The 22,798-nt window shown below is 44.8% G+C and overlaps 1 protein-coding gene across 1 annotated transcript in view; it reads right to left on the bottom strand.

Moving 5' to 3' along the window:
• The window catches only part of LOC147631582 (RNA-binding ASCH domain protein), a 54,475-nt gene extending 38,828 nt beyond the window's left edge, over positions 1-15,647 (bottom strand). The window contains exons 1-4 of the mRNA XM_086808098.1: positions 15,437-15,647; positions 15,163-15,315; positions 13,647-13,714; positions 13,394-13,444 (exon numbers count right to left, since the gene is read on the bottom strand). Of these exons, the coding sequence (XP_086664224.1) occupies positions 13,394-13,444; positions 13,647-13,714; positions 15,163-15,315; positions 15,437-15,575 (411 nt within the window). The 5' untranslated portion in view covers positions 15,576-15,647. The remainder of the gene's footprint in view (positions 1-13,393; positions 13,445-13,646; positions 13,715-15,162; positions 15,316-15,436) is intronic.
• Positions 15,648-22,798: the final 7,151 nt, after the last annotated feature.

The raw sequence follows: 22,798 nt of genomic DNA, 5'->3' as shown, positions 1-22,798 counted from the left end.
TCAATCAAGGCTGATGTGGTCACTTTTGATGCAATTGCCCAACAGATGGAAATCGACAAACCTCAAGAGTTGGATGTTGCTTATTTAAAAAGCTGTGGCGATGTTTCGGATGATGAGGGCAAGTGGGTCTTCACACGGCAGCCTCGCAGGCTATCCCGTAAAGGGAACTCCGATGATGTTGTGAGAGGGCATGCAGCCCGCACCAGTAATGTGAGAGGGCATGCAAACCGTACCAGTGATGTAAGAGGACATGCAGCCCAAGCAAGCAAGCTTAGTTTCATACGTCGTACGGATTAGATCGTACGTACGATTCGTTCCGTACGGTACCATATGTATCCGTACGATCAGGTACGATTTTGCCCTGTTTCTGCCCGTTTCTTCTGACCGTTTTCTACCCGTTTTTTTGGCTGTTTTCCTTTCATCTCTCCTGAGTCCTTCTATAAAAGCCTCAAGGACCAAGCCTCTCCTCCATCTACTCCAAGCCTCTCCTCCACCACCCTCCATCTACTCCAAGCCTCAAGGACCAAGCCTCTACTCCAAGCCTCTCCTCCACCCTCCTCCAAGCTCCTTCCATCCCACTTGAGCCTCTACTCCAAGTTCTCTTCCTCCAAGCTCTTCCCATACTTCATCTTCTCTACGCTCTCTCCTCTACTCCACGCTTTAGCCCTTCTCTTATCCATCATGCCTCGGGAGAAGCATGAGGCTTTTGATTTGCATTGCCTCAATGTGGAGAAGGACACCAAGAAGTCCAACTCCCATCATTGGACATGCCGATATTGCGGCAAGTCATACACCAGTGGTGCAACAAGGCTTCTCCAGCACCTTTCAAAGATTGGGGGACAAGTTGCCCCATGCAAGGAGATTCCGCAAAGCATTGCCGATGACATTTGTTGGGGTAAAGGCGTTATGCCCACCCTTATAGTGTGTACAAGCCCATAAGTTATAGTACATAGTACACTTAGTACTTTTAATGTACTAAGTGCACTATGTGTACTAGTGCAATATACATGTGTGATAGGGGAGTCACACACTCATGCTTTTCATGAGTTGACTTATCCCCACAACTCTCTCTCTCTCTCTCTCCCTTGCTTCTCTGTGTATGTCTCCCATGAATGAACTCTAAACCCTAATTCTGTTTTCTCCCCATCAACTGGTATCAGAGCAGGTGTCCTTCGAATCTCTGACGCATGGCAAGCAGCAGCTCGACTCTCCATTAGCCTGTGTGTGAAGAGGCGTTAGACAAGTAAGCAAAGACTACTAGACAGCAATCAGGTGGGCGGAAGGGTGGCGGGCAGCCACTTCTGCATCTGAGCGTGGAGCGAAGGAGCATAGGATAGCTGGCCCTTCAGCGTAAGAGGCGAAGCGTGAGCGAAAGCAGGCGAACGTCGAGCGTGGAGCACTGGCGGCGAAGGCTTTAGTCGACCGCTGGTCACCTAGCGAAACCACGCGAAGCGAAAGCTAGTAGGCTCCGGCGCCCGTCAACTCGCGTAGCCAACAAATAGACGCCCAGCGCTCGCAGCAGGGTGCCGACCCTTCCATCCGCCCCGACGCTGACTATCCTGCTTGGCTCTTCACCCTTCTCCACCGTCCTAAGCCGTCCACGAACAGCGGGTTCTTACCCTGCACAGGCAGCGGGAGCGAAACCCCCTCACTGGGGCAAGGCCGCAGAGGCACTGCAGCCCAACCACTTCGAGGACGTCAGGCGCATGGTACGCCAGTTCTGGGAGAGCGAGAAGGTGGTACTGCGCGGCAGCAGCCTGACGGTGGGCCAGGTGACGGCGGTGACCCAGAGGGCCGGCGTGAAGGTGGAGCTGGACGAGGCGGAGGCCAAGCCGCGAGTGGACGAGAGCTCCAACTGCCCTTTTCTGCAACAGCATCAACACAAAATTCAGCCTGCAAATTGCAACAGAAATCAAAAAAATCAGAGGTATTTTGCTTCAATTTTTTTTTGGGACTTGCAATTGAGCAGGTACAATTATCAATTGAGCAGGTACAGGTGCCCAATTGCTCAATTTTTGAGCAAAATTGGCAAAATTGGGTGACATTGGTCACAATCAGAATAAATTTGCAGGAAATTGGTCAAATCAGGATCAATTTGCAGGAAATTGGATGTCGAAATTTGGGGCTTTTGATGTAATTGTGCAATTAAGCACTCATACATGCTGTATGATGTGAAAAATCGCACATTTGGGCAAAATTGCAGCAAATTGCAGTGCAAATCAAGGGGCTTTTGTGCCGATTTGGTTGATTTGCATGCAGGCAATCACATTTGATGCTGTGGATAATGTGCTGATGCCTTACAAGCACTCAATGTGCCTGTAAATCAAGGGGCTTTCATGTATTTGATGTATATGTGGCCAGGGGGAAGCATCGTGAACACTCTGGATGCCTTCATGTGCGTCAATGTACCATGCATGATCAGAAATTGATCTCAAATCAAGGGGCTTTTCAAGTTTGTATGCTTGTTGAGCTTGGCAAAGCAGCAGGCAAGACTTTTATGCCTTGAATCCTCAAAAAAAATCAGCTTGCAGTCAAGGGGCTTTTGCCCAATTTCTGTTCAGGACTGTTTTATGCAGTGTACAGGACTGTAAAAGTCTGATTTTCACTCATCTGGACAGCCAGGAGAGCATTTATTGCTATTGTACCTGCTGGTACAGATTTGGCACAGCTTTGTGCATGTTTTGGCATGGCTGTACATTGTTTTGAGTGACCAAAAGGTTCGATTTCAGCTGCTGTATTTGCCGGGACAGGTTTGGTACATCATTGGTGAGCACTTGGTACTGCCGTACAGTACTTTGGAAGGGCAAAAGAGCACATTTAAGGTGCTGTCCAAAATCTGCAGCAACCAGATTTTGGTGTTTTCATCACATAAAGTGGGAGAAAAGTTGCATTCTTGCTTCCGCAGTGGGAACATTTGTGAGCACTTTGTGTGCTTAGGGTGCAGTGTTTGCACATCTTTTGGTGCAGTGTTTGCACATTTGCAGGGAGTCAGGCATTAAAGGTTGCATTTTGCTATGGCAACCACAGGTGAGAGCTCTTCATTGCTTCACATCAAGAAGCTTGAAGGCTCGCATAATTATGATATTTGGCAAACCCAGTGCTACAATGTGTTGCTCCAGAAAAAGCAGCACAAGCCTATCAAAGAAAGGGGTGTGATGCCCGCTTCTCTTACTGCTGAAGAGTGGGAAGATATGGATAAGCTGGCAAGATCTACTATCATGTTGTCTGTGTCAGACTCATTACTTTTCAGCATTCGTGAAGAGAAGACAGCTTGGGGAATGTGGCAGAGATTGCAGGACTTGTATGCCCAACAAAGTGCCTCAAGCAAAGTGTATTGGTTGAAGAAACTCATAGGTCTTCAGATGAAGGAAGGGGCGTCTATGACAGCCCATTTAAATGAGTTTAATGGCATTGTCAGCCAGGTCATTAATCAAAAGTTGGCAATGGACGATGAGTTCAAAGCCACTTTTTTGTTATGCACTTTGCCAGAGAGTTGGGACACATTCAGGACAGCCACTAGCAATTCGAATGCTATGCTGTCATATGCAGATGTTGAGGGTGCTCTTCTTCAAGAAGAGATGAACAGGAAAAACAACTCTGTTGGCAAGTCCAATGCAATGAATGCACATGGGAGATCCCAGCAAAGGGGGAAAAGCCAAGAAAGGGGAAGGAGCAAGTCTCGCTCCAAAAAGGATTTGGAATGCCATTATTGTGGCAAGAAGGGACACATCAAAAAGCAATGCTACAAATGGAAAAATGATCAAAAGGAAAAGGGAAAAGGCAAAGACAAAGAGAAGGATGAAGCCAAAGATGTAAAGCCAAAGGGCAAAAGTGGAGTCAAGATCGAAGAAATCAATGTGTCACATGCAGGTGGCAGTGAGGATGAGGTCCTATTTACTTCTTCACTTGATGCCCATTCACTTCTTACAGGTGGTCATGGTATGCACTCATGGATCATTGATTCAGGTGCCTCCTTTCATGTCACAGGTTGCCGAGACTTGTTTGTCAGGTACACTGCTGGCAATGAAGGAGTGGTTTATTTGGGTGATAACCATGCATGCAAGATACTTGGCAGAGGTGATGTGAGGCTTGTATTTTCAGATGGCTCACAGCTTATGCTCCATGATGTCAGGCATGTGCCTGAGATCAAGAAGAATCTGCTTTCTACTGGACAGCTTGATGATGCTGATTATGTTACCACATTTGGTAGTGGAAAGTGGAAGATTAGTAAGGGCTCACTGGTTGTTGCCAGAGGCTCTAAGGTGGACACTCTTTATTTTATGCATGCAGGTGTTTGTCACCATGCTAATGTAAATGCAACCGAGCTGCCGGAAATTTCTATGTGGCATAGCCGGTTGGGACACATGAGTGTCAAAGGAATGGAGCAATTGTCTCGTTTGGGTTACTTGCCTTCTCTAAAGTTTTCCAGTTTTCAATTTTGTGAGCATTGTATATATGGTAGGCAACTACAGTGCCCCCACAAGAAAGCTCTTGGACAGAAAGATGCTCAGTTAGAGCTTGTGCATACAGATGTATGTGAGATGCCTCAGCTTTCTTTGGGAGGGGCAAAATATTTTGTGTCTTTCATTGATGATGCCACACGCAAGGTGTGGGTTTATCCTCTTCGTTTGAAGAGCGATACATTCTCAGTGTTTCAAAAGTTTGTTGCTCATGTTGAGAATCAAACTGGCAAAACACTGAAAGCTTTGCGTTCCGACAATGGTGGAGAGTACATGTCCAAACAGTTTCAGGACTTTTGTGATGCTAAAGGCATCAAGAGGGAGCTCTCTACTCCTTATGATCCTCCACAAAACGGGACAGCAGAGAGGATGAACAGGACCATACAGGAGAAGGTCCGTTCTATGTTGTCACATGCTGCATTACCTCATGGTTTTTGGGCTGAAGCTGTTATGACAGCCGTTCACCTTATAAATAGGTCACCTAACACGAGGCTTGGTGGGAAAGTGCCAGAAGAAGTATGGACAGGGAAGCCTCCGTCATACAAGCACTTGAGAGTGTTTGGTTGCGTTGCGTACGTGCACATACGCAGGGAAATGCGCACCAAACTTGATCCTAAGTCTCACAAATGCATATTCCTAGGATATGGTGACAGAGGTGAAATGGGGTATAGACTTTGGGATCCCATGAATAGAAAGATCATACGCAGCAATGATGTCATTTTTGATGAAACATGCATGTATAAGGAGCCTGCAAGGCAACAGGAGCCTGGCAGAGTCATCTTTGATGATGATGGACATCATGGACAACAACAAAGGGCTGTAAATCAGCCATTACAGCAGGAAAACCAGCCCTTAAATGGTGCTGAAAATGGTCCAAATGGACAGCCAGATATGGCAGAAGATATCCCTATGGATATACCACAGTTAGAGGATATACCGGGCATGATTTTTCAGCCTTATGGCATGGAACAGGAGCCACCAATGGGTGATATGCAGGCTGGACAGCAACCTGCAAATGATGGTCATTGGGTACGGAGGTCCACTAGACCCTCCAGAGCCCCTAACAGGTTTGTTCCAGGGGTTGACTACTTGATGCTCACTGACTGTGGGGAGCCCTCATGTTATAAGGAGGCTTTACAGAGGGCAGACAAAGCTCTATGGGAGCGTGCCATGAAGTCAGAGATGGATTCTCTGCATAAAAATGGAACTTGGAAGTTGGTGCATTTGCCTGCAGGCAAGAAGGTTTTGCCATGCAAGTGGGTTTACAGGCTCAAAGTTGCATCAGATGCTAAGCCAAGATACAAAGCCAGGTTAGTGGCTAAGGGCTTTAAGCAGGAATATGGTGTGGACTTTGAGGAGATCTTCTCTCCAGTGGTCAAAATGACCACACTTAGAGCTGTGTTGGCTTTGGTTGCGCATGATGATCTGGACTTGATTCAGATGGATGTGAAGACTGCTTTTCTTCACGGTGATCTCCATGAGGAGATATATATGCAGCAGCCAGAGGGTTATGCAGTGAGTGGAAAGGAGAAGCTTGTATGCAAGCTGAAAAAGAGTCTTTATGGGCTCAAACAGGCACCAAGAGAATGGTATCATAAATTTGATACATTCATGAAATCTCAGAAATTCAGGAGAAGTGACATAGATCACTGCTTGTACACCAAGAAAGCTTTGGATGGCAGTCTCTTGATTCTCATTTTGTATGTTGATGATATGTTGATTGCCGGGAAATCTCGTAAAGAGATGGATGCATTGAAAAAGAGGCTGCATGAGACCTTTGATATGAAGGATCTGGGTGATGCAAACCACATCTTGGGTATGCGGATACTTCGGGACAGAAATCAGCATGTGTTGTATTTGTCTCAGAAGGAATATATTGGCAAAGTTTTGCAGAGGTTCAATATGGACGGGGGGAAGAAGGCTAGTACTCCTTTGCCTCCATATGTGAAACTCAGTGCTATGGACAGCCCACAGTCAGATAGAGACAGGGCTGATATGGCCAAGATTCCGTATGCTTCAGCTTGTGGCAGTCTCATGTATGCCATGGTTGCTACTAGGCCGGACATTGCATTTGCAGTGGGAGTGGTTTCTAGATACATGGCCAACCCTGGCAAGAAGCATTGGGAAGCAGTGAAAGGTGTCATGAGATACCTAAAGGGCACACAGGATATGTGCATTTGCTTTGGCAAACAGGATGCATTAGTGCATGGTTACACGGATTCGGATTATGCCGGTCATCCAGATAACCGGAAGTCTACTACCGGTTATGTATTTACATTCACAGGAGGTGCTGTGTCATGGATATCCAGGATGCAGAAGTGCACTGCCTTATCTACTACAGAGGCCGAGTATATTGCAGCCACAGAGGCTTGCAAGGAGGCATTATGGCTATCTCGGTTAGTGGTTGATTTGGGCTATACAGGGGATATTCCATTGTTGCATTGTGACAGTCAGAGTGCCATCCAGTTGGCAAAGAACCCTGTCTTTCATGCAAAGACGAAGCATGTGGATGTGAAGTATCACTTCATCAGAGAGGTGATAGAGAACAAGCAAATTCAGCTTGTTAAGATTCACACAGATGACAACCCGGCTGATCTGTTGACGAAGAGTTTGCCTCCGGAGCGGTTTGCTCATTGCAGACACTTGATGGGCATTGGATGAGGCCATTTTCAGCCTTGATATGGCCTTGTATATTATCATGTACATGCTGATTTTTTCTTTTCCTTTCCTTAAGGGCACTTTGCCTTTAAGTGGGAGGTTGTTGGGGTAAAGGCGTTATGCCCACCCTTATAGTGTGTACAAGCCCATAAGTTATAGTACATAGTACACTTAGTACTTTTAATGTACTAAGTGCACTATGTGTACTAGTGCAATATACATGTGTGATAGGGGAGTCACACACTCATGCTTTTCATGAGTTGACTTATCCCCACAACTCTCTCTCTCTCTCTCTCCCTTGCTTCTCTGTGTATGTCTCCCATGAATGAACTCTAAACCCTAATTCTGTTTTCTCCCCATCAACATTTCGTGGAAGATGAGCGGCGGCTCAAATTCAAGTAGAGGAGCATCATCAACACACGCACCGGCACCACCACTAGCACCACGATCGGCACATGATGAAGCGGCCACCGGCTCTTTCATTGGTGTATCCTCCACTGTCACTTCCACGAATTCACGGCCTGCCTCCGCACCGGGCAAAAGGCAAAGGGTGGTGGAGCGTGAAGGGGTGCAACCCTCTCTCCACCAAGTCACGGGTAGTGTGAGAGGTTCGGTTGCATTCCTTAAGGAGCGGCAACGCCTTGCGGAGATAGAGATTGCTCGCACCATTATTGAATGCAATCTTGCCTTCAATGTACTCCAAAAGGAGCAAATGGAAGAAGATGGTGACGGCGATTGCGAATGTGGGCCCATGTGAGGGGTGGACGGGGGTCTCTTACACGGCTATGCGCACGAGGAAGATTGATGAAGAGAAGGAGAGAATTGATTGAGCCCTTGACCCGATTCGAGCCGCATGGACGAAGTATGGATGTTCTATTATCACAGATGGATGGAGTGATCAAAGGAAGCATGGCATTATCAACATCCTTGTGTCTTGCCCGCTTGGCACATACTTCTTGCGTGCGGTTGACACCGGGAGAAGGGGGAGAGAGACTACCGGGAGTTTCATCTACCGCCATATTAGGCAAGCGATCATAGAGGTAAGCATTATTTTACTTAAGTGTGGCTGATTTTGTCTCAAAACGTGGTGCAAGTCATCACCGACAATGCATCAAATTGTCGACGCATGGGCCGCTTGCTTGAGGACCATTGTGTGGACTCCATGTGCGAGTCATTGCATTGACTTACTCATGGAGGATGTGGCGAAGCTCGGGTGGGTGAAGAGGATTGTGCAACAAGCTACATCTATTGTCAACTTCTTCATGCTAAAGGTGAAGGTGCTTGCTATGTTTCGTGAGCATAGCAGGCTTGACTTGAAGAAGCCATCGGCCACCCGCTTTGCCTACATGTGGCTGGTTTTGGAGCGTCTATACGATGTGAGGCCCGCCCTTCGCCAGACAGTTGTTTCCACCATTTGGAACGAATGGGATGCGCATGTCACTGAAGAGGCCAAAGCCATGCAACGCTTTTGCCTAGAGGAGAGATTTTGGACTAGAGTCCGAGCAATTGTCATAGCAAATGACTCCATTCTATAAGCTCTTGCGGATGACAAATTGCGAGGGGTCCACCATGGGCCTTCTTGTCCACTTCTTTAGAGCTGCCCTTGTGGAGTTGGAGGCTTGCACAGACATTACATTTGACGAGCGAGCACAAATCATGGAGATTGCACAAAAGAGATGGAGGTGGATGCACAAACCAATCCACGGGTTTGCAGCATTGGTACATCCAGCCTACAAGTCTCCAGTAGTTTGCACCGATAGGGAGCTTCGACAAGATCGGGATGCATATATGCTTCGAGCTGTGCCAGTTGATGAGCACAATGCCTTTCTAGAGGAGTTGGGCTACTATGTTGATCAGAGAGGTCAAACCTCCTTTTCGTCTCCCACTTGCTGGAGGAGGGAGTCACTTGTGAAGCCCCTTTTTTGGTGGGACAATTTTGGGTATGGACTAGAGCATCTCCGACCCATAGCCTTAAGGGTCCTAGCCCAGGATTGTTCTACGGGTGCATGTGAGAGGAACTGGAGTTCCTATTCTCTCATACACACGAGGATACGCAATCGACTGAGCACACGACAGTTGGAGCGGTTGGTCTACTGCCGCACTAACTTGCACACGATGCAGGGCATTCTTAGTATGGATAGTCCCAAGCAGGTAAGTGACAAGTCTAGACTCTAACTTGTCACGACTCATAACTTTAAGTTTTGTGTACACTGTACAGACTACTTTTGTGCCTTAATGTGTAGGTCAATGTTGACACTTTCACGTTGTGAAAACTTTGCAAGTGTCAAACAACAACCTGATGAGGAGGCGGCGGCAATCTTCATGGAGCTCTATAGTGAGCTTGTGGCAGCAAATACTCGCAGCACCAGGAGTCAGCATGGACGGGACCGAGCAGTTGGAGTTCATAGGCCTCCACCTTCGACATCAGCAGAGGGTGGCCTTCGCACATATGTGAGGCGGGGATCCTCGAGCTCCAATCCCCGCCTTCAATCTGTGAAGCCAACCAAATCAGCACCACAAGAGTAGGTGATGCCATAATATAAGGTACCTCGAAGATACCGAAGAACTCTCAAAGCTGCCTGCCAATGAGACCTTTGAGCGGCTGATGAGAACTGGCTAAGGACACTCATAGCATAGGAGATGTCTGGACGGGTGTTGGCAAGATAAAGCAATGAGCCAACAATATGCTAGTACTCTATAGAATCCACCAAGGGTATATCATCTTCCTTGGATAACTTGGCATTGGGATCCATGTGTCACATGCACTCTGTATTGTAGTGCATGGTGACAAGATGGCTCATCATCATCAATGCAACATTGTACAGTATTAGAACCCTTTAGGATGATATTTGTCGTACGTCGTGATCCCATTGTAGTCCTCAATCCAGGATATGTCAGGCACAAGCTACGTAGGTCATTCCTCAACCTTAGACAGTCAATCAGTCAGTCGAAGTCCCTTAACCCACTTGGAGAGAATCATTCATGCATATAGAAGTCATAGAAGCCTTAGGGTCAGCATCAATTCATGGCTGCATTTTGCATATCATCCATCCCATAGGCACATAAGACCACATAGACCATGGCAAAAACATATTCAGCATTATTCCACATTTTTAGCATATTTTCTAGCATTTTATTATCAGCAATAGTAGAGAAACCTCATGAAGCCATGTCCTCTGACAAGAAACCTTCTCTGAAGAAAGGGACTAAAAATATCAGCAAGTCCTCCTCTCAAGTTGTGCACAGCAAGAAGAAAGGGAGGAAGGGTGGGAAACTGAAAGAAGAGAAAGAAGGAAGATCTCTCCAAGATGTAGATCCCTGTCCTCAGCACCTAGAAGAGGGCTTCAGCAATCCAATCAACATAAAAATCAGCAATCACAATCCCAAGTGTTAAATGAAGAAAACACAACAATCTCGAGGAAGCCTCTGCTCCCGGAAGAAAACGCAACACCTTCTACACTAAAATCTGCAGAAAACGCAGCAAACTGTCGAAGCCTCTGCTCCAAAACAAAAAACGCAGCTCTCTTATACTCACAAGTCAGCGTTTTTCTCTGATACCATGAAAGAAAGTGAAGCAAATAGAAAACACAAATGTAGGCCTTGGTACAAGACATGTAAATGCTGGAAACTGATGTTTATTGCTGAAAACTGAGCACGAGGGAAGCCCGTAGGTGTTGTACAATGGTAAGAAGCAGCAGCTGCTGCTAATGACCTCAACTAGATGCAAAAGAATGAGATAAACTGGGGGAAAGGGGGTCAGTCCTTATATACTCCCCAAGAGTGCTAGTCGGCCAGCTATTGCAGGCCCACAGCAGGACAGTAGCATAAAATGCCATAAAAATGCTGTAAAATACCTTAAAATGGTAGAAAAAATGCTGAATAATATATGCTAATATATGCCAATGCAAGGCCTAATAAATGGCCAATACAAGCATGAAAATGGTGATATAGACCATCAAGAGATGATATAATCCAACACAAGTTTGGGAAAAAAGCTTAAAAGTAGTTATTTTTGGCAGCTAAGGCCACTTTTGGCAAAAGGGGGAAAAGCAAGGGCTAATACGAGCTAGCCGACTCCAACAAAAGGGAGGATGGGCTGAATTCGTAGAAGGAAGAAGGGGCAGCAATCGGGAACACTCTCACTCTTGCGCTGGCCAAATTCAGGGCTATTTCAGTTGGCCAACTTGCTCTATGCCTTCTATAGGGCTGGCCGACTTGCTCCATACCCTCTACTGGGCTGGTCGACTTCTTCCAAACTTCCCACCGAGCTGGTTGACTTCCTCTAGGACAGCCACATGGCTGGTCGCTTTCTCCCAAAACCTGACAAGGCTGATTGACTCCTTTTTGGGACTGTTTTTGGAGGAATCTAGGACAGTTTTGAGAGCTCCTCTGGGGCTGGTTTATGGACTGTTTTTGGGGCTGATCTGAGAGCCCGCGAGCTCCTCTAGGGTTGATTTATGGCTCTGTTATGGGGCTGATTTGGCACAGAATTCAGGGCTGTTTTGCGCTCCGTACTGGGCTGTTTTATGGACAGTTTATGGGCTGATTATGGGACTGTTTTGAGCCAGTATCGGATGGCTTTCTGGAGCTATGTTTGTATCTTGGCTCTAGACTGAGATCTGAGCAAGAGATATGCTGATGCTGTGTAAAATCCGGTGTTGCATGCACCCGCATCTTGGTGTATTGTAAAAGCTTCTATCTCAATAAAGAAGTTCCGGCTCAGTGCGGTGTATTTATATTGTATTGTTTATGATTCTTCCACTGAATCCTTGAATTTGCTCTCGATAAAAAGGAGATACAATGGAATAAAAGAGAGCTAGAGATGACATGTCCAACAAACTTAGCCAGATGATCACTTAACTCTTCATTTTCATTCATTTTAAGATCATAAAACTTAAGCTTAAGGAAAACCTTGGAGTTAGTGATTTTGTTTCGGAAGACACTTCCTATTTTGCCCAGATTTGCTTGGTTGTGGACTTGAAGTCTATGTGATGCACCAAAGAATCTGCAAGACTTAGGCCGATTAGGGCGATGGCTTCCTCATTTCTTTATTGCCACACCTTCTGTTTGTCTAGAGCAATATCTCCTAGATCTTTGTCATCTCCAGAGACCGTCTCCTATACTCCCTCTCGCATAAACAGGAGCTACATCTTGGTTTGCCAAGTAGGAAACCCGACACCAAAAAATCTATCGATTGTTGCCACTAATAATACCATGATGTTGAAGCAGAGGCAGCTCAAAGGCTAGAGGGAAGGCTCCTGTAGGTATCTCTGAGCATGGGAGGTGTCAGGTGTCAGGCTTCCCGGGAACGCAAGTGAAAAACGGTCGAAAAGGTGGGAGCAAGCGGGTACGGGCCACGATGGCTACAAAGAAGGCACTATAGGCTGCTCAGGCGGGTGAAGAACCGCGAGCAAGCAGGCATGGGCCGCGATGGCTACAAAGAAAGCGTTGTAGGCTACAGCAAGCGGGTGAATAAGCAAGAGTCCAGGCTACAAAGAAGGCGCAAGGTGCGGGAGCGAAGAGGTGAAAAATGGACATGGTGCCGATAAGGCCCTTAGGCAACGGCACTTTGGTGAGCCATGGGAGAGAAGAGAGAGAAAACGAAGGTCTAAGAGAGAGTATTTGCACAACTCGATGATCAAGATTTGATTGATATAAGCTTACACGAAGTACATGTCTTTTGTAGGTTTACAACCTTAACTTTTGACCCAAACAAATCACACTCACAAACACACGACACGTCACAATATCTTCTCCAAATATAAGGGGGTGTTCACACCTAAGTAAGTGTTCACACACACACACATGAATAAGGTTATACACACAGGATGACTCATACATGGGACGGACACACCACATGAGGCTCCTAATGCCCAACAAAATACTCCTTGGTAAGACATAAATTCCAAGCCCATTCCCAGTGTGGTGTTCAGTTCTTTTAGTGTGAATGTGGTTTTAAGTGGATAAATTGAGTGCCTTTAATTTCATGTGTTTAATCGCATTAATAGTCATGTTGTGTGAAAACCCTGTCCTCTAACACCAGTGCATATAGATAGTTATGCATAACATCTTAGCCCTGCTTGTTACCACACCCTTTTGCCCATTGAAGCTATGTATCAATGGTGGAGGCAAATGACATGCAGGACAAGGAACCTTGCTTAGCTCCACAGTCAAATTTATTTATTCATGGTTTCTTCACTATTGTGATACTTCAGAACTACTTTTGGCATTTTCATCTCAATGAAGATATGATGGATGGAAGGAATACAACACACCTGTGGATCTTCACAAAGCCAACAAAAATTCGTCTGACCCTCCAAGCGCACCTATACAAACAAAAACAAAAAAAACAAAAAAACACGAATTGTGTCCACCATTGCCATGCTGCCATGAAACAGGCAATTCTAAAAATGACCCCATAAACCTTTGCTTCAAACTTAGGCTTCTGCAGGTTATGGGCAGTGAGGTATTCGAAATTCTATCAATGCTGCATGTGAGCCATGTGTGCAGAAGGGAAAACGCACTTACTCCTTGTGGAAGGTCTTCCCAGCTGACAAGCTCCTCTTGTTTGAGGCATCCCACCACCTTCACAGACCCTGGGGTAATTTTAAAAAAGGTTAATAAATATCTTATCTTCGAGAGGTTGCAATGTTTCCCCAAAAGAAAAAATATGTATACCACTGAAGGGGCCAAATTATGGATATCATAGAAAAAAACTGTAAAAACCTCAAGTTTCAAGGGTTTTGTCGCCAAAATTAAAAAATAAGTAAATATATGGCAGTTTTTGCCTCCCCAAGGCGAATATGTCAAATGTAGCTATTAGGGAACTGTGAAGCTTCAAGCACTTTAACGCACATACCTGAAAATATACAGAAAATAGGAAGAGATTGACAGCATAAGACTTGCTTCTCTCAATCTAGCCTACTGTAAATTATAAGCTACATATTTACAAAGAAGAGGAATATTTACAAACCCTCTTCGCAATGCTCTACATCGGAAGTCTTCATTGGTTGCTGGTGTTTGGAATCAACTATTCTTTTTCTTCTTCTTCTTCCTCTCTCTCTCTCTCTCTCTCTCTCTCTCATCCAAAAGCTTGTAAAGGACATGCACAACGGAGAGTGAGGGGTCCTGTTTATAGGAAAATCCTTGTCCAACTAACACGAGTTGACCAGCCCTTTGCAAACCCCTAAAAAGGTCAACTAGAGAGGTGCCTAGTCCTTGGTCCCTTAAGAGGCTGGCCTGCACATGCTTAGGCTGCCCAAAACTCATCCAAAACTGCCCCGAACCTGTCCATTTGTTGATTTGCTATTGATTTCACCCAACGCCAACCCTAACTAGCGACCACATGGCACATGCATATAAGGATGGATGCATGTGACAATATATTTTTGTGCATAATTTTTTTGGGGGGACGTCTCTAGGGTTGAAAACCCAAGGTACCAAATCAACCGCCTTGTTAGTGACACTGAAATGCCATTTTAAGTGCCTTTAAAGGGAGGGTTGGTGGAGCCGCATCGGGAGCATCTTCTCTAATCTCATTGTTGTGCGCTTCTCTCGAGGCAATATTCTGACGTTTCCGGGAAGGGGCCATCTTGGACATCGTCTTGTAGGGCTCGCTGTCTCGCGGTCGAAACGCTCCAGTCAGATCTCATTTTTGAGATCGTTTGCTCATCGTATGAGCAAAAGACCACAGCGCATGAACCCTCTCTAAGGCTAAAACCTCTTGCTAAAGTCCACACAAATGGGGGGAGGGGATTGTGAGATGTCCTTAACACAAAAACGTTTTTTTGAAGGGGTTAAGTCACAACTTAAAAGGGGTGAATGAAGGGAAAGTGGAGGGTGAGAAAAAATAGGCCCATCTCATATCCCCTTTCTTTTAAAATCAAAGAAATGCTGCTTCAAGTTTCAAAATTAGTCTTTTTTGGGTGGTAAAATCACTAAAAAGCCTGGAATGTTTCCTGTAATGCAAAAAACAAAAATAAAAACAAAACTGTACTGCCTGTGAGGTCTTTCCAAGAGTTTTTTTATATTAAGAGGAGCCCACCTAAGAGAACAGAGACAGGGTAGTTTTCGGGGAATTTGATGTCAGCGACTCCATCCACGTTGTAAACTTCTCGATAGAATTTCTCCATGGCTTCGATGGTGGAAGCCTCTGGAACCTTCCCGGCAGCATGAATCCACAGACGTCCTGAAAGGACTGGCAAAGAAAGACCCGATCGGTAAAATTCCTTCGAATAATTGCAGCGGACAAAAAAAAAATGTTCCCCCACCGGCTGGTCGCGAAAATTCTTGGGAGAGAAAAGAGGGGAAGGACTCACTGTTGGTGGGTGCCGGCCAAGAACGGCCCTCAACTCGCTTGATGCCGTGGACGAGAAGGGAGGCCCACGGCTGGTGCAGCGTTATACAGGCGTTCCTGTACTCTGGCACCGGCTGCCACTGCTGCTGCTGCTGCTGCATCGTATAGCCTGTGTTCCCGAGTGTATGTTGGGGTGTGGGGAGGGCGAGGGAGAGAGAGACAGAGAGTGTGTGTGAAGTTTTTAAGTATTGTTTTCTTTTCCTTTCTTTTTGGAAAATATTTATATTATAACTGAAATCTCCTATTTACAGCACAGAGTTTTCTAACAAAACTTCCACCAAAAGTACTTGGATCCCAAAGCTACTCTAACTCATACTTATTTTACAATTCAGTAAATTGCAGAGCAAATCCCATCTTTCATCCTCCCAAACAAAAGAAGTTTGGCTCCGGGATACATGATAACCTAAGCAATCATCATGGGCTCACTGGTGAAGCCCTTAGGTGAGAGCTTTTCCAACACATATTTGCCTGACCAAACCTTAATTACAGGTCTAGTTCCCAAGGGATTCTCCACAAATGCCACAAATGTATAGACTAGATGTTTTTCCTTTAGATACCATCTTTTGGTCTTGGACCCAAACTTGGGCAGCTTGATCTTCATCTCCTCGGTTAGGCAAACCTGCATACAATCTTATGTTAGGAATTACTAGTATGTACCAAGGTATGCAGCATTGCAGATCATCTGATTCCATCTTGAAGGGATTGAATTGCTTGTGGAGAGTGTTAGCATCATTCAACTTGTTAATATAATATACATATATGCACAAATGAACACATTTATACATTGTTTTAATGACATTCAAACCAGTTCCCCCTATGAAACACTAAACTATTCCTAGAGAACCATATCTCCCATAAACAACCATATCTAATAACACTAGGCAGCCAATTAGTAACCTCTTCAGATTCCCACCCCCTTCCCAAAACCCAATCACCCCATAGCCCCTGAATTCCCAGACACCTAGCCACCCATTTCCCTATCTTGGCCCAAAATCCCCTAATAGCAGGACACCCTCGGAATGTATGTTTCCCATCTTCCAAGGCTGATCTACGCCTTGGGCAGCACCCTGAAGTGAAGTTTCTTTGAAGTAGTTTGGATCCAACTGGTAGTGCTAGCAAGCACACTCTCCATAGGAATACCTGGAATTTCAAAGGCATGTTAGACTCCCAGATGAGTTTCCATCTCTTTTTCCAGGTTCCTACTCTCCATTTTACTTTCCAAGGTTTATTGCAACATTCAACATTTAAATCTATTTTTCTCAATTCTAAATACAAGGCTTTGGCTGATCCTTTGTCCACCTTAACCCCATTGAACCACATCCAATCGTTAAGCCAACAGGAATCATCAAAAGCAGTAGAGACCCAAACATTCTAGATTTCCCCCATAATCTGGTTAATTAGGAATCTTTCTCTGGGCTGTATCCCAAATTCAAAGACAAGCTGATCAAGCTCCTTCCAACCTACCTGAGACCAATCCCAGCAATCTGCAAATCTTCTCAATCCTTTGTTATTCAATTTCTTGGCTACATTAATATTAGACAGAGCCAAAGAGGGTTGACAGTTGTGGGAGCACCAAATCCCAAGATTAAAGAAGGAATTCCCTGTGACCCTTGAGCACCCATCCCATTGTACCAAGGTGTTAATCCCATTTTGGATTAACAAACATGATCCTCAATTGAGGACATTAATAAGTGTCATAAAAACGGCATTATAAAAGTTGTACATTATGAGATATTGGCCACCCAACCAAGGCCTCGTAAGTTTTGGGCACCCAAGTGGGAATAAGGGCCAATTGTATATAAGGCATTTTCTTATAATGAAGAGACACAATCCCCTTTGTGCTATTGAGAGTTCTCCCTTTGTGTCTTGAGAGAGATTGAAGGAGTGAGAGCATTCTAGTATTGTGCCTCTTTTATGCTTGTATGATTCATGCTTGTGTGAGAGAGTGAGAGAGAGAGTGATTGTCCTATGCAAAGGTGTGAGCGACTCCATGGTGACAGCAAGGAGGTGGAACTTGGAGTTTGGAGCTTAACGAGCGAGCTTGGAGGCCTCAAGGGACTCAAGATCAAAGCATTGGTAACTACCCTACGACAGTTGTGATCTATCGCTCATCCATTAGGTGAATGTGTAGAGTTCCCTCTTGGAGGTGTGGTAGCCCATAACATTTTTGGCACTGGGGAAACACCTTTGTTTCTTCCAACCTCTTAGAGTTTCAGCTCCCATTGCATAGGATTCATTATTGCCCTTGCATTCTGGTAGTGCATTATGTGGAAAATATATGGATAAGATGTGTTTGGTAGAAAAAAAATTTTGAGAAATTGGTTGTGATGTTGTGTGTGTTTGTAGTGGAGGGTTTCTAAGATAAGGCTTCATTGTTTGTTCTTGTTAATTTTTATATTTGCATCATTAAAGCCACCAACGTGAATGAGTAGGTTGGTGTGTTGTTTTCTTTCTGTTTCAAAAAATCCATAAAAATAAAAAAACATAAGGGACCATTGAATGTGCTAAGAACTTGCATTTCGTTCTTTAGGAGTGGCACAGTTGATTTGCTATCAATTGGATAAGTATTACGCACCCAAAGCTACCAGGCTAAACATGGGAAGTTTTCACATGAAAGTGCAGAAAAGTCGTTCACGCCGTGAACCATTTCTTGCAGTTTCACGCCCGTGAATCGCTCACGAAATCAGTGCCGTAATAATTAACGCCGAAAATCACGAGATTCCCCTTCCAAAAATAGAAAACCTTATCCTGACACCTCCAACACCTTGCAATCAGCCAAGATTTTTGAGCACGTGAAAGTTCAAGAAGGCATTCACGACGTGAAATGATCTAAAGCTTTCACGGTGGGAAACCCTTATTGTTTCACGACGTGAAGTGATCTAAAGCTTTCACGACGTGAAACCCTTACTGTTTCAGGACATGAAGTGACCTGAAGCTATTCACGGTGTGAAGCCGATACTGTTTCATAACGTGAAGTGACCTGAAGCTATTCACAACGTGAAACCGATACTGTTTCACGACGTGAAATGATTTTTTGCTGATTCACAGGTAGGCCAAAACCAATGATTGGATAGACCGAGGCCACAAGGGTCAGTTAAGGAAGGCATATTATACCACAAAGAGGGAATCTAACCTTAAGGGTACACAAATTTTTGAGCACGTGAAAGTGTAGGAGAACGTTCACGATGTGAACCATTTCTGGCAGTTTCACGACGTGAACCACTATCTGCAATTTCACGGCATCTGAAACAAATTGGGTTGACAAATAGCTTATCAAATCATATATACATGCACTTAAGATCCGAAAAACTCATCGGAAACGATCTTACGCCCGACGATAGTGTATCGAATCACCCAGGATCTTCCTACCAAAGAAGTGTGGGATCAGGACATTCCGCAAAGCACACACCTGAGTGTCTAAGAAACCTGACCACCACTGAAACTAGTAGTGAAGAGTCCATGGAAGAAGAGCTGAGATACGCTGGGTTTGGGGAAGAGGAGAAACCACCCTCCCCAACCAGGTCTAGTGGTATCATTGATATCGCCCGGGGATTTTTTTTAGTCTCCAAACTAGCCATGAGAAAGAAGCGCAATCTGCGTGCATGGGTCCGTCTCTCAGCGCTGGACTCAATCCACGACAAGAAGTGCCATTCCAATTGTCGAATTCTAGGCTGTCGAATATTGGCACCCCTTGAATAAGACGAGACATGGAAAGTGCACCTAGGATGGGTCAAATATTCTTCCCCACAATTTTGGAAGTAGAGTTAGATCTCAAACGGAGTGAGGTGGAACGACAACTATGAGAGTTGACCTTAAGGAAACAAGAGCTCGACACTCGTAGGACAAGAGTTGAGAAGAAGGAAACGCGAAGTCTTAACCCACTTCACGGGGGAAGGAACTAGAAATAGCTATGGGTAGAAGCAAGGGAGAAATTCCAAACTTGGAACCCATAAAACGAGGAATCCAAAATGGAGAAAGGATTTACAACCATAGAAGAAGAGGGTAACCTAGCTAGCAGGGTAGTTGAAGTAGAGGACCGACTCTATACCAAAAAGGATATTGAGTAGATGATCAATAATCCTACGTTCCTACAAGACATGGAACTCCTGATTCTGCAAAGACATATGGAGGCAACGAATGGGGAGTCATTCCAAGATATCGCGACGGGTGGACCATCCCATGGACCCGAAATACCTAGAAGAGTCAATACAAGTAGGGGACGTGGCCTAGGAACCCGGGGGAGGCAATTCCCCAAAGAGATCCAATCATGGACCTTAATGTAGCCACAAGGGCGGATCTTCTGAATATGGCGGCAGAGATGGGCCGAGGGATGGTCAGAGAACTAGGTACTACTCTAGAATCTCGACCTTCCCAGATGAAACCACATATCATTTCAAAACTTGTTCAAAAGTTCTCCGGGAACGGGGATCCTATCCAACATGTAGAGATTTAATCCACATGTGAAACCTGCGGGCCAGCCAGTGATGTGACAATGATACATGCCTTCTCACTGACCTTGGAAGGAAAAGCTCATCAATGGTTCCGAACTCTTAAGCCTGAGGATAAGGTTAACTTCACAAGGGTAAAGAATGTTTTTGTGCCCAGTTTTGCCCGTAGTGGTGACAGGTGCTGTGGCACAATTACATAATATTAAACAAAAGGAAGAAGAGTTGATGAGGGATATGTTTCTCGTCTGAAGCACTTAAATTCGAGATGTAAACTTTGGGAAAGATTAACTAATGATCAGTTGTTGCCTTGTTTCTGGAGGGGGGTTAGAGACCATAAAATACATGATTACCTGGTATTAGCTCAACCTGCTACTCTTGATGCATGCTGCAAATTGGCAATCGAATATGAAGATAACATGTTAGAATTGCCACAACCAGAAGATGTTAAAACATCTTCAACAACTACGACTTCGCATGTCTTGAGCCACCAAGAAATTGGAACTCGAAGTAAGCAAGTCGGAAACATGACGGTTTGTTGCCATATATATAGGCAGTGATGTGTGTGAACACACTTAGGACCGCCGGGGCACTTTTTCCATTTTTAGGAGGTTTTTTCCCCCGGCTTGTATATACGCCCATCATTATAAGGCTAACTTATCTTTTGTACATTGACACAATCTAATACACTTTGTGTTGTGTGCATTCTTGCTTCTTCTTCTCCAAGCTTTGTGTGCTTTCCTGCAACCCTAATTCCAACAATTGGTATCAGAGCAGGCATCGGCTTCCAGGGCTACACCACCAGCACCCTCGACTCACTTTCTCCGATTGAGGTGAGCTTTCACGAGCGCTTGCAGTTCTCTATACTCTGCAAATAGACCCGTAGGACTTTGCGTTCTCAGAAATTGCATCTGAGGTCGTTTCGGGCTCCGTTTTTTCATTTCAAGTTCTGCACAGGTGTTTTCGTCATTTTCTATAGAAATTTTGACAGTGCAGTTTTCTGCAAAACAGGCATACGTATTCCATTATGGACCGTGCTACATAGCACAAGTTGTTCTCTGTTCAGTCTTTGCTTCATTACAGGTAGCTTTTGCATCAGTTTCAGTCAGTGGCCATGGCTGGTAACAGCAATGATGTATTTCGCATGTTATCTGCTGATGACAAATTGGATGGAGACAGCAACTATCCACTTTGGGCATACATGATGCAGCATGTTTTGGTTGCAAAAGGAGTGTGGAACATTGTGCAGGGTATGGATGTACGTCTAGGTTCTGTGGATGTAGGATCTGTTGAGGATGTTGCAGGTTCTAGCAGCTCTACTGTTGCTGCTGTTTTACCCACTACTGCTGAACAAGCTCGTTGGGATGGTAAAGATGCGCAGGCTCATGCCTTGATTGCACTTTCTATCAAACGTAACATCACCCCACATATTCATTCAGCTAAAACAACAAAACAGGCTTGGGATATTCTAGCTAGTTTGTATGCAGGTCGTAACGAGGCAAAAATCTCTTACTTGCGTAAAGAGCTAGAATCGAAGATTATGCAGGAAGATGATGACATGAATGTTTTTCTTGCTGAGATTAAAGATCTCAAGGAGCAGTTGATTTCTGCAGGTGAGATTATTCCAGATCATTCTCTTGTGCAGACTATTCTTGATGCTTTACCTGAGTCATATCAGACTTTTGCTTCCACGTGGAGACTTGTTACTAAGGACAGACCTGATGTTGTCAAGTATGATACTTTAGTCAACAAGCTCTTGCAAGAAGCGCAGTCCAGGCAAAACAGGGCTAGGCAGCGTGTAGTTGATCAGGCATTTATTGCTGCCCAGAGAAGAAGTGGTAAGGCAGCCCCTTCCACTGTTTCTTCTCCTATTAGTAGGTCTGTAACTTCTTCTCCTTCCACAGGTAGCAACAATAAGTCTGAGAAGGCTCTTGATAAAGGCAAGAAAAAGACTAGGTGCAACTATTGTAAGGCAAATGATCATGTCATTAAGAATTGTCCTAAGCTAAAGGCTAAAGAGACAAAGAAGAAAGAGTCAACAAATGCAGCCACAATAGCAGATGCTTCTACAAATGCAGATTCTGCAAATGTTGTGAAGGATACAGAATGGGCATTTAGCGTGTATTGCCAGTATGACCCATCTGTACATGATGCATGTTTGGCAGTTTCTGTTGACTCTCATGTATGGTATTTTGACAGTGGTGCTACAAAGCATGATATGTTCACTTCTCTTGAGGCTGTCCCTAATGGGAATACTGTCACATGTGCCAATAATGCTTCTTACCCAGTGAAGGACATTGGTAAAATTATGCTTACTGCTGCAAATGGCAGCGCTTTCACACTTTCAGATGCTTTGTATGTGCCAGGGATAAAGAAGAATCTATTGTCTGTCTCTGCGGTTGCTAGACTTGGACTTGTAGTCAAATTTGTGGATGACAGATGTACTGTTCATGATTTAACTTCTGGTGATACGATTATTGTATCTGGCACCTTGTTTTGTGGGCTGTATAGGCTCAATTCTTTTGACAAGTGTGTGGAAGATTCAGCAAATGCAGTTTCTGATGAAAAGGCAGTTTCAGATGCAAAACTATGGCATGCTCGTTTTGGTCATCTGAACTTTGCTAGTTTGCTGCGTTTGCAAAAATTTGATATGGTTGCTTCATTGCCCCCTCTTGAGGCACCATTGAAACATGTTTGTGAAGGCTGTATTTTGGGCAAAATGCAGCATTCTGCGTTTCCAAAGGATGGTTCTGTGCGGGCCAATCGCAAATTGTAACTTGTACATAGTGATGTATGTGGGCCTATGCAAACTCCGTCATTTGGTAAACACTTGTACTTCGTGACTTTCATTGATGATTACTCAAGGCATGCATGGGTAT

Source organism: Cibotium barometz, chromosome 14 (assembly GCF_041138505.1).
Source record: "Cibotium barometz isolate CiBa-2024 chromosome 14, ASM4113850v1, whole genome shotgun sequence".
NCBI classification, from domain to species: Eukaryota; Viridiplantae; Streptophyta; class Polypodiopsida; order Cyatheales; family Cibotiaceae; genus Cibotium; species Cibotium barometz.
Note: the sequence above shows the minus strand (reverse complement) of the source record. Positions and strands in the feature narration are given on the sequence as shown.